Source organism: Triticum aestivum, chromosome 2D (genome assembly GCF_018294505.1).
Source record: "Triticum aestivum cultivar Chinese Spring chromosome 2D, IWGSC CS RefSeq v2.1, whole genome shotgun sequence".
Lineage (NCBI taxonomy): Eukaryota > Viridiplantae > Streptophyta > Magnoliopsida > Poales > Poaceae > Triticum > Triticum aestivum.
In genome coordinates this window covers 4235817-4248015 of record NC_057799.1, presented here as the reverse complement: position 1 = coordinate 4248015, position 12199 = coordinate 4235817, and the positions used below count along the sequence as shown (strand labels likewise).

Below are 12199 nucleotides of genomic sequence, written 5' to 3'. Positions count from 1 at the left end.
CTGCATCTCGATGATGCATATGCAGCCATTTTATTAATTGTTCGCAAAGACCTTATAAAGTAATACATCAGTATACCTGAAGCAACCATCTTTGCAACACGCCAGTCGCTACTCCTATCCCCTTGATGAAGGGGTGCCAAATGTCCGAGACTAATATCACAAAGACACCGCACCAAATCCTAGCATACAAAGCCGGATGCCCCAACCAAGCCACAATCACTAGTAGAAAAAGGGGCTTTTGTCCCGGTTGGTAAGGCCCTTTAGTCCCGGTATTCGAACCGGGACTAAAGGGTCGTTACTAATGCCTCTCTCCTTTAGTCCCGGTTCTTACACGAACCGGGACTAAAAGGAAATTTTATGTTTTTTTTCTGAAAAAAAAATTTTGAATTTTTTTTTTGATTTTCAAATTTCTAAATTATTTTAACCTCTAATCTATAATCACCACCCCTCATCACTGCTCCATTTATCCTCTAATCACCCCTCATCATTCCAAATCATCTAACTTCCCGAAAGGTCACCCATCCTCCCACTCCCCCAGCTTGAGCACGCTTAACTTCGGGGTTCTATTCTCCCACGTTTCCAAGTCTGCACTTGTTGTTTTCCTAACAATAGTAAGATGTCAATCCTATTAACCTTCAGGAATTTTGCTTGAGCATGAAGTGACACATTTCATTGTTTGAGTTTGAAACTATTGTTTTAAAAAACAATAATTATTTAGTAACACTAATATTTCTTGAATAATTAGTTTGACCATTGTTTGACCACAGTTTGACCATAGTTTGACCAGATTTGACCAAAATTCAAAATAACTGAAATAATTATTTAGTAACACTAATATTCTAGAATAATTAGTTTGACCATTGTTTGACCACAGTTTGACCACATTTTTTTCCAAAAAAATTGAAACTATATTTTTTTCTGTTACTAGTGGCGCACCTAGCAAATGGTGCGCCACTAGTAAGTTTAATTTTTTTTCGATTTTTTCCACTCTAGATCTTAAAAGCCTCGTAACTTTTTTTTGTTTGATTTTTGAGGATTTTGAAAATGTTTAACGGGGTTTCCCCTGTTACATTCTTATATAACTTTTCGAGTAGATGATTTTTCATATAAAAAACTTTTTAATCCAAGTTCGTATGCAAAAGTTATGCCCATTTTACAAATTCCAGAGAGATTTTGCAAATAAAGTCGAAATTCATATTTGTAAATTTTCCCAACAACTAGACCACATATCACATGGGAAACTTATTTTATTTTGTTTTTTTGACATTTCCATCATTTTCTTTTGTTTTTTCTAGAATTGAAAAGGCGGTCGGGGGGGAGTTTGAAAATGGGACCTTTAGTACCGGTTCGTGCCATGAACCGGTACTAATGCCTCAAAGCCCATTAGTACCGGTTGGTGGCACCAACCGGGACTAAAGGTCTAACCTTTAGTCCCGGTTGGTGCCACCAACCGGGACTAATGGGCATCGCACCCTTTAGTCCCGGTTCGTGGCACGAACCGGGACTAAAGGGCCCAGGTGAACCGGGACTAATGCTTTAGCCGCACGAACTGGGATAAATGCTCACATTAGTCCCGGTTCGTGACTGAACCGGGACTAATGTGAAAACTGCCCTGTGACCAAAGCCCTATTTTCTACTAGTGAATGTCGGGACTGGGTCACACACCGGTTTGGCGCACTCTCAGTGGCCGCCGCCACCGCAAGCCACTAATCCATTTCCAGAGTACGTATTGACACACCAACCTTGCGAGGCCTGCCGTCGACGCCACCGTGGTGTCAGACAACGCCACCATCCTGCGCGTGTCCAGCCACACACGCCCATCGCTAAAACTCTACAGCGCCATGCCGCCATGATCCGCCATCGGCCTCGCAGTAGATGTAACACCCTCCTCTTTTTGTAACCTCCAACCATCACTTGGTCCAAAATGATGCCCCCAGGAGGGAAAGCGATACTGAGAATGCCATCATCGTCCGATCCGGGAGACCCAGATCTAGGGTTTTCTCCGGAGCATCCCGAGCCTGATGACGCAAACTGCAACGACGATGCGTCAACAAGGAAACGACATCAAAGAGGCCTCCATCGTCCACCATGACCGTAGTCAGCGCGATTTTCATCGGCAGTTGCACCACCGCGTGTGCGCAGCTGGCTTCGCTGGTCCCTTCAACCGGAGCAAACTCCAAAACGATGCCCTGAAGAGAGATTACGATGCAAAAGCACTGCCATCGCTTGATCCCAAGGAGATCTAGGGTTTCCCCCGGAGTTACCCGCGCTGTGAAGGACCATACAAGGATGGTATCCCGCAGATCCGCCTAGCTGCCGACGTGCCGTGCCCGCCACCGCGCCGACCGCGACCCGGATTCCAAGCCCACGCCTGAGCCCAGATCTAGCCGCGCCGCCGCCGCCGATCCGGTCACGCGGCCGCCGTCCCTGGCGACCATGACGCCCCCGACCTTGAAGCCGCATGCCGTGGAGGTATGGGATCGCCGGAGCGCCGCCTCCCCCCGCTGTGACGCCCGGCCACACGAGCAGGAGGGCCTCGAGTCCCCGCCGCCGGGTGTGCCGGCCTGCGCCAGCCCCTCACGAGCAGGAGGGCCTTGAGTCCCCGCCGCCGGCGGCGACGGCAAGGCTTCGCCTGGCCGCGTCCTCTGGTGGCGGCGAGGGAGGAGGAGGAGAGGGGAAGGCAAGCCGACGGGATCTTGGGGCCCCCCGGCCTCCGCAAGGTGGCGACTCGGGAGGGGGAGGGTGAGGGCGTTTTCGTGTGCTTACTTTTATAATCTACTGCGATAAAACGGAGATAAAATGCAATTAAGCCAAAGGGATCAAGCAAATACTTGTATCACACTTGGAAAAGTCGTTGTGCAGTGCTGTCGCCGGAAGTGAAGGCTTCCCGGTGGCCAACGTGGTGACTTTGGCTAGCGCGACTCCGATAGAAACGCCGCTTTTGCCTTTAAATTAGCCGCATGCATGCACCACTCGATCGCGCACCAACGAACTAGGCAAGAACTCTCCTCGACCTCATCCCTTCCCCTTCTCCTCCTCCTCCTTCCTCTCCTAGTCGTACCTCTTCTTTACTTGTACCTGCGGCGGCAGGACCCCATGAAGCAGCCTTGTGCCCATGGACTCAAGGTCTACCCAATCCTAGGCACACTGCCGCACTTGCTCAAGAACCAAGACCGCTTCCTCGAGTGGTACACCGGCGTGATGCAGAGCAGCCCTACCCATACCCTGGTGTTCAAGGTGTCAGGTCTCGCCGGCGAAGCCATCACGGCCGACCCGGCAAACGTGGAGCACATACTCAGGGCTAACTTTGGGAATTACCCCAAGGGCGAGCTTACGGTGTCCATGTTCGAGGACTTTCTTGGCCACGGCATCTTCAACTCTGATGGGGAGCAGTGGCTGTGGCAGCGCAAGGCCGCTAGCTACGAGTTCAACAAGCGCTCCCTTAGGAACTTCGTCGTCGATGTCGTCCGTTTCGAGGTTGTTGACCGGCTGGTGCCGCTGCTGGAGCGCGCGGCGCGCGACGCGCAGACCCTCGACCTGCAGGACGTGTTGGAGCGCTTTGCGTTCGACAACATCTGCCGCGTGGCCTTCGGCCAGGACCCAGCCTGCCTCGCCGCCGCCGAGGAGGGCATGGCCGCGCACCAGAGCGCGGCGGAGTTCATGGCCGCGTTCACCGTCGCGCAGGACACCATCGTGGCCCGGGTCTTGTCGCCTACCAAGTGGATGTGGCGGGTCAAGAGGCTGCTCGACATGGAGCCGGAGAGACGGATGCGCTCCGCGCTCGCCAACATCCACCGCTACTCCGAGCAGATCGTCCGTGACCGCAGGGAGGCTGGGCGGGCGCGCAGAGACGACTTGCTGTCCCGCTTCGCCGCAGCTGGCGAGCACAGCGATGAGAGCCTCCGCGACGTGGTCACCAACTTCATCCTCGCCGGCCGCGACACTACCTCGTCGGCGCTGACCTGGTCCTTCTGGTTACTGTCCACGCGGCCCGACGTGGAAGCCAAGATCATGCGCGAGATCCGCGCTTCAGCCCAGGGCACGGCGAATTTCAGCTTGGACGAGCTGCGCCAAATGCACTACCTCCACGCAACCATCACCGAGTCGATGCGGCTGTACCCGCCGGTGGCTGCCGACGTGCACAGCTGCAAGGAGGACGATGTCCTTCCGGACGGCACGTTCATCGGTAAAGGGTGGCTGATGACATACTGCGCCTTCGCGATGGCTCGGCTGGAGAGCATCTGGGGCGAGGACTGCGAGGAGTTCCGGCCGGAGAGGTGGCTTGACGGGGAGGGCGTGTTCCGGCCGGCGAGCCCGTTCAAGTACCCAGTCTTCCACGCGTGGCCGAGGATGTGCCTCGGAAAAGAGATGGCCTACATACAGATGAAGTACATCGTGGCGTGCGTGTTGGAGAGGTTCAGCCTCCGGTACGTCGGCGGCAAGGGGCATCCGAAGCTCGTAATGTTAATGACGCTGCGGATGGGAGGCGGCTTGCCAATGCAGGTGAAGAACAAGGGAGGCTAGCTAGCTCGACTGCTAGCTTGGAATAGTCTGTTTTCATTGCAAATCACAGTTGCTCTCTACTCCAGTTTCTAGTGCTCTTATTGTATTGTACTACTTGTAATAATGTATATCACTATTATGCTTCCTTTATAATGTATTGTACTGGAGGCTACTCCATTTAAAATTTTACTATGCTTCTAATAATGTATATCATTACTCGCGTGGAGTATTTATATTTACACCAATGGAAATAAGATTATTGCATTGATACTTACTGCTTTTTTTTTTGCGAATCTACTGCTTTTTGCTATGATGATAATTTGTTTCTAATTTTTTTTGTGAATCTACGCTATAAAATATGTATATATATATGCCCGTATGTAGTCTTTATTGAAATCTCTAAAATGTCTTATATTTGGAAACGGAGGAAGTAAAAAAGTATCCTACGACCGAGCTGACCCCTAGAAACCGGATTCCCATTTCAAAAGCCTCCCGTGCATGTAAATTTTACCCGCAAATATTGAGTTCTAAACTTTTTTGGGGGTACATATTGTAGAAGGAATAGAGAAGGAGATTGACGTAATGCGGTGGATTATATTGTTGTATATCTTGAGCCTCGTCGACATGTATATAGGAGTACATGATCAACTTGAAGAACAAGACAAGTTAGAACAAATCTTAATATATCCTATACTTTCTAATAATCACAATACTCAACATCCCCCGCAGTCACAAAGGTAGCGACGCAGACTGTGAGACTGGAGAAGAATCCTAAGGTAAGCTGACGAACACCATCCCCCCCTCCCCCCCAGTCGTAACGATCGATGCATCTCAGAAGATGTGGCTGGAGTGAAAACCGATGAGATTACTCAAGCAAGTCGGCCCTTTGTGCCGATGTCAATGTAGCCGAGAGCGTAGGATGGTGTATCCATGTTCGAGGTAGCCATGCGAGGGATGACACGGTCGATGTCGACTCGGGGTGGCCGATGTTGAGTTAGTCGCCATGGCGCCGCGGGCGCAAGGAGGCGTCATGTTATTCATGGGAGCAGTGGTGTCGAGGTAGTGGTGTGCCGGGAAGAAGACAGTGTTGATGAGTCGTCACGCCAGGTTTGTCAAGGCCGGGGACACGTCGTGGACGAAGGCACGCATCGTTGTTGCCAGCATCGGCATCCGTAGATGGAGGAAGTCGATGTTGACGAGGTGCCACACCCGGCTTACCAGGCCCAAGGACACGTCATGGACAAAGGCACACGTCGGTGTTGCCAGCACTGGGCATGCCTAGATGAGGACCCGCACGAGTTGTACGCCATTGTAACACCCCTATGTAAGGAGCTACAGTGATCATCATCATAAAGCTAATCTACTTTGATTAACTAGTCTTGATCATCGTTCATTCATATCTCATTTCAAATTCCACTTTAAATCAAATTCAAATTTTAAGAGAAATTAAGAATTTCACAAATAAGAAACTAAAAAGTTCATGCAATGGCAAATAATCATTGAATAATTGTCATGGTGAAACCAACATTTTATAAAGTAATTAAATACCCTAAAACAATTAAAACAGGGGTAAAAAATATTTTAATTGCTTTTACAATTATAAGAATTCCAAACTAATTTAAAAGCCACCCAAACTTTTCGTGGCATTGTCCAAAATTGCACTTTAAATAATGGGCCAAGTTCCTATTTTTACTAAGCCTATTCGCTAGTTAAAATAATTACAAAACCGAATTAAATTAAAGAAAACAGAAAAATAAAAATAAAAAGAAAAGTGGCACAGCGCAGGCCCAGCCGCGCAGTGCCGACTCAGCCCACCGACCGGATCGGCTACCTAGCTACAGTGGCTGACCGAGGGCGCGCGCACCGCTCTTCCCCGTCGGACCACCTCACCGGCTTCGCCGTGGGAGGATATGGCCGCTACCCCCAGGACACCTCAGACTCCTCCCCTCCCACTCACTTGGCCCCTGGCCGCGATCCCCCTCTCCCTCTCGCTCCCTGCGTCGAACTGGAGAAGCGCCTGACGCGGCCATCGCCGACGCCCCGTCGATCGCACGGCCACCTTCGCCCCTGCGCCTCGCCGTCATGCCATAAAGCTCCGCCGCAGTCCGCAACGCCACCTGCTACCTCGAGCTGGAGCCGAGGACCCCTGCAACGCCGCCCCCGACCTCTTCCTCCTCCTCGTGCAAGCCGCCATCGTCGTCGCTTCGCCACCTCGATCCTCCCCCGAGCCCACGTTTCCACCTCTGTAGGCTCCCGGTGAGCTTCCGCTCGAATCCTCTCCGTCTCCCCCTTCCACACCGTAGCTCGTCTCACCGCCATGGCCGCACCCGCCGCTGCAGTAGAGCTTGCCACGGTGGCCACTGCTGCCACTGCTCATGTCCGAGCACGGCTTCGTGCTTAGCTTCTCCCTAGCAACCCAATGATACGTCTCCAACGTATCTATAATTTTTGATTGTTCCATGCTATTATAATATACATCTTGGATGTTTTATTTGCATTATTATCCTATTTTATATCATTTTTTGGGACTAACCTATTAACCTAGTGCCCAGTGCCAGTTGTTGTTTTTTCCTTGTTTTTGTCTTTTACGGAAAATCAATACCAAACGGAGTCCAAACGGAACAAAACTTTTTGACAATTTTTCTTGGACCAGAAGACACTATGAAGCTTCGGGAGGAGGCGAGAAGGGCCACGGGTGAGCCACAAGCTCACCAGGCGCGCCCTAGAGGGAGCTCGTTGGCCCCCCGTGGCTCCTCCAACCCTAATCTCAGCTCCATAAATACCCAAATATTCCCTGTATACCAGAGGGCACACCAAAAATACTTCGCCGCCGCAAGATTCTGTCCTCGTGAGATCCCATCTTGGGGCCTTTTTCGGTACTCTGCCGCAGGGGGATTCGATGACGGAAGGCTTCAACATCAACCTTGTTGCCCTTCCGATGATGTGTGAGTAGTTTACCACATACCTACTGGTCCATAACTAGTAGCTAGATGGCTTCTTCTCTCTCTTTGATCTTCAATACAATGTTCTCCTAGATGTTCTTGGAGATATATTCGATGTAATCTTCTTTTGCGGTGCATTTCTTGAGATCCGATGAATTGTGGATTTATGATCAGATTATCTATGAATATTATTTGAGTCTTCTTTAAACTCTTTTATGCATGATTAAGATAGCTTTGTATTTCTCTCCGATCTATTGATTTGGGTTGGCCAACTAGATTGATTTTACTTGCAATGGGAGAGGTGCTTTGTTTTGGGTTCAATCTTGTGGTATCCTCACCCATTGACAGAAGGGGTAGCGAGACACGTATTTGTATTGTTGCCATTAAGGATAAAAAGATGGGCTTTATTTCATATTCATTGGATCTATCTCTCTGCATCATGTCATCTTGCATAAGGCCTTACTCCATTCTTGTTAACTTAATACAATAGATGCATGCTGGATAGCGGTCGATGTGTGGAGTAATAGTAATAGATGCAGGCAGGAGTCGGTATACTTGTCATGGACGTGATGCCTATATTCGTGATCATTGCCTTAGATATCATCATAAACTTGCGCTTTTCTATCAATTGCGCAACAGTAATTTGTTTACCCACCGTATGCGTTCTTTCAACACAGAAGCTTCTAGTGAAATATGGCCCCCGGGTCTATTTTTATCATACTATTTTCAGATCTATAAAACCAAAAATCCGAAAGTACCTTGCTACAATTTATTTACCTTTACTTTATTTTGCACTTTTATTTATCCTTTATTCCTATCTCTATTAGATCTCATCCTTGCAAGTAACAGTGAAGGGATTGACATTCCCTTTATCGCGTTCGGTGCAAGTATTTCTTTGTTTGTGTAGGTGCAATCATTGGTGACTTGTGTATTCCTCTTACTGGAATGATAACTTGGTTCTTAACTGAGGAAAATACTTATCTCTACTTTGCTGCATCACCCTTTCCTCTTCATGGGAAAAACCAACGCAAGCTCAAGAAGTAGCAAGAAGAATTTCTGACGCCGTTGCCGGGGAGGATCTACATCAAGCCTACCAAGTACCTATCATAAACTCTCATCTCATGCACTTACATTATTCGCCATTTGCCCCTCGTTTCCCTCTCCCCCACTTCTAAAATGTTTCAGAAAAACACAAAAAATATTTGCCTTTTTATTCCCCTTCTTTCCATTTGCCCTTATGTTTTACTTGGTTTTGTTTGCTTGTTCGCTTGGTATAATTGCATGTTTATTGGAAATCGAAAACTAAAAGTTATGGATCCTCATACACTTGCTAATCTTTTCAGAAGATCCAATTATGATGAACCAATTGCTAGTGATTTGAGTGCACTAGTTTATCTTTATGAAGATTGCTTGAGATTAGTGAATCTAAAAATTGTGATGAAGTGCTAAAAGAGGAAATTTGTGAAGTGATTCACGATAGCTCCTTGAATGAAAAGCATGATTGCAATGGTGTTATTATAAATTCAGTTAATGTCGATTGTGCTAATAATATGCAAAGCCCCAAGCTTGGGGATGCAATTATACGTCCACTACTTATTGCAATTATCATGATTGGGGAGATTCTTCTTATGATCTTAAAATTTTATTTAAACCTCATGATGGATATGTTTGCGATAATATTGAAAGTGGGTTTGGAAGAGTGTCAACTCTAGGTAATAATGGTCCCACTACTGTGGAGAATGATAAATGTTTTGAACTAGTATCAACTTTATTTGATGATAATCCCACCATTGGAGAGGTTATGACTTTATTTGATGATAATCCCACCATATTGGAAGAGTGTCAACTTTGCATGCATGTGAATCATGTAGAGAATATGTTATGTGATAGCTATATTGTTGAATTTGAATATGATCCAACATGTAATTATTATGAGACTAGAAAATATGTTTGTAGAAATTTTCATGTTACTAAATCACCTCTCTTTGCGTTGAAATTATTAATGCTTCCTTCTTCCTATTTGCATATGCTAGAAACTGCTTGTCTTGATAAAAAAATTCCCTATAAAATGCCTATGCACAGGAAGTATTTTAGACTTAAACTTGCCTTTTCACATTCTATTTGATGCTCTCTTTGTGCTTCAATTCTTGTCTTCCATGTGAGCATCATCAAAATTATCAATGCCTAGCTATAAGGCTTTAAAGAAAAGCGCTTGTTGGGAGAATATGCAATTATACTTATGTATGATTGTGTTTTAGTGTTTTAGTTAGTGTTTGAGCCAAGTAAGACCTTTGGGATGAATTGGGTGATAGTTGCTTTGATTTTGCTGAAACATAGAATTTTTGGAGATACAGAAGTTTGGACGGATAAAGTGCAGATTACTACAGACTGTTCTGTTTTTGACAGATTCTGTTTTCATTGTGTTGTTTGCTTATTTTGATGAATCTATGGGTACTATCGGGGATTGTGAACCGTGGAGAAGTAAGAATATTGTAGATATAATACAAATATAAAATTGGAATGAGTTTACAACAGTACCTAAAAGTGCTTATTTGCTTTGTTTTACTAAAGGATTTCATGAGTTTTCTGTTGAGTTTTGTGTTGTGAAGTTTTCTAGTTTTGGGTGAAGTTTCGATGGACTACAAAATAAGGTGGATTCTCAAGGCACCTCAAGGTAATATTCAAGGACAACCAAGCATCTAAGCTTGGGGATGCTCTGGATGGCATCTCCTCTTTCGTCTTCAATCCATCGGTAAATTACTTGAGGCTATATTTTTATTCACCACATGATATGTGTTTTGCTTGGAGCGTGTTGTATTATATGAGTCTTTGATTTTTAGATTGCCACAATCATCCTTGTTGTACACACCTTTTGAGAGGGACACACACTAATCATGAATTTATTAGAATACTCTATGTGCTTCACTTATCTCTTTTGAGCTAGGTAGTAGCTCTAGTGCGTCACTTATTTCTTTTTAGAGCACGGCGGTGGTTTTATTTTGAAGAAATTGATGAACTCTCATGCTTCACTTATATTATGTTGAGAGTCTTAAATATAGCATGGCAATTTGCTTAGGTTATGAATTTAGTCCTAATATGATGGGTATTCAAGAGGGATATAATAAAAACTTTCATGAAGATCATTGAATATATGAGAAGTTTGATTCCTTACATTTGTTTTGAGATATAAAGATGGTGATATTAGATTCATGGTAGTGAATAATTGTGGTTTAGTAAGAATATTTGTGTTAAGGTTTGTGATTCCCGAAGCATGCACGTATGGTCTCTCCTTATGCGATGAAGTTGGAGCATGATTTATTTTTTATTGTCTTCCTTATGAGTGGTGGTCGAGGACGAGCGATGGTCTTTTCTTATCAATCTATCTCCCTAGGAGCATGCGTCGTAGTACTTTGCTTCGAGGGCTAATAAACTTTTGCAATAAGTATGTGAGTTCTTAATGACTAATGTTGAGTTCATGGATTATACGCACTCTCACCCTTCCACCATTGCTAGCCTCTTCGGTACCGTGCAAACTTCGCCGGTACATCCAAATCCTGTGATATGATACACTCTTTCACACATAAGCCACCTTATATCTTCCTCAAAACAGCCACCATACCTACCTATTATGGCATTTCCATGCCACTCCGAGATATATTGCCACGCAACTTCCACTGTTCCGTTTTGTTATGACAAACACCATCATTGTCATATTGCTTTGCATGATCATATAGTTGACATAGTATTTGTGGCTTCGCCATCGTTCATATTTTTCATACATGTCACGCACTAGTAGAAAACAGGGCTTTGGTCCAGGCCGGGCCAGCGCATTAGTCCCGGTTCAGTCACGAACCGGGACCCATGGGGGCATAGGTCCCGATTCGTGAGTCTAGGGGGGCGGCCGGGCCTCGTGAGGCATTGGTCCCGGTTCATCTGGCCCATTTGGTCCCGGTTCCAGACACGAACGGGGACCAATGGGCCTCGCTCCTAGCCCACAACCATTGGTCCCGGTTTGTGGCTTGAACCGGGACCAAATGGTGTCCTTTAGTCCCGCTTTCAGCCACGATGGGAAAAAAAATCTTATAGCATTCTATCCTATGAATCAAACGAGCAATGTAGGTAGCATGGTGCTGCCTCTCATCGACCTCCTCTGCAGGAGTTTTCTTCTAGTAGTGGCGGAGCTTAGGCCAAGGACACAATTGATTTTCAAGTAGGGCTCAGTTAACACAACTATGTCTCCTAGCTAGCAGCGCCCACCTGCAAATGAGTGCCACCGTGAGCCGCGCGACAATGATAGAAGCTCTGGGAGGACCAGAGGTAGGCGGGCGACGAGCCGACGCGGTAACCCGACGACCCCTTGAGCTTGAAAGGCACCCGCATGATCTCCTCTCCTCGTAGGGAAGGTCAGGGTCCATTGGGTACATCTCCGACGACATTCGCGGCTTCCGACGGCGTCGTTGCCATTTCATTAGTGTAAATTATTATTCAATTCCTAGTCAACAATCAAAACCGCCTAAACTCTAACTGGTGGACACTAAAACCGCTCAAGGGGGTGATATGCCCGGTTTTAGAGATTTGAGGGTAAAATCGTACCAAAATTGACTTTGGGGGGTTATTTGTCCATCAACTTACATTTGAGGGTGAAAATATACTTCTTTCAATGGTCCGCTGGTCAGAGTATACTTTTTAGATTTATAACATGTGGGACCGAGTGTGAGCGAACCGACCTCAATCGACGGCAAAATCGCCTGCCC

The 12199-nt window shown here is 46.5% G+C and overlaps 1 protein-coding gene across 1 annotated transcript; it reads left to right on the top strand.

The window, feature by feature from the left end:
• The first annotated feature begins 2998 nt into the window (after window positions 1-2998).
• LOC123048140 (cytochrome P450 94B3-like) lies at window positions 2999-4525 on the top strand. The gene has a single exon (XM_044471299.1). The coding sequence runs from the start codon at window positions 3097-3099 to the stop codon at window positions 4522-4524; it is 1428 nt and encodes a 475-aa protein (XP_044327234.1). The 5' UTR covers window positions 2999-3096; the 3' UTR covers window position 4525.
• The last annotated feature ends 7674 nt before the right edge of the window (window positions 4526-12199 follow it).

Coding starts and splice junctions, on each gene's coding strand:
- LOC123048140 (XM_044471299.1), top strand. CDS start 3,097: ATGAAGCAGCCTTGTGCCCATGGACTCAAGGTCTACCCAATCCTAGGC.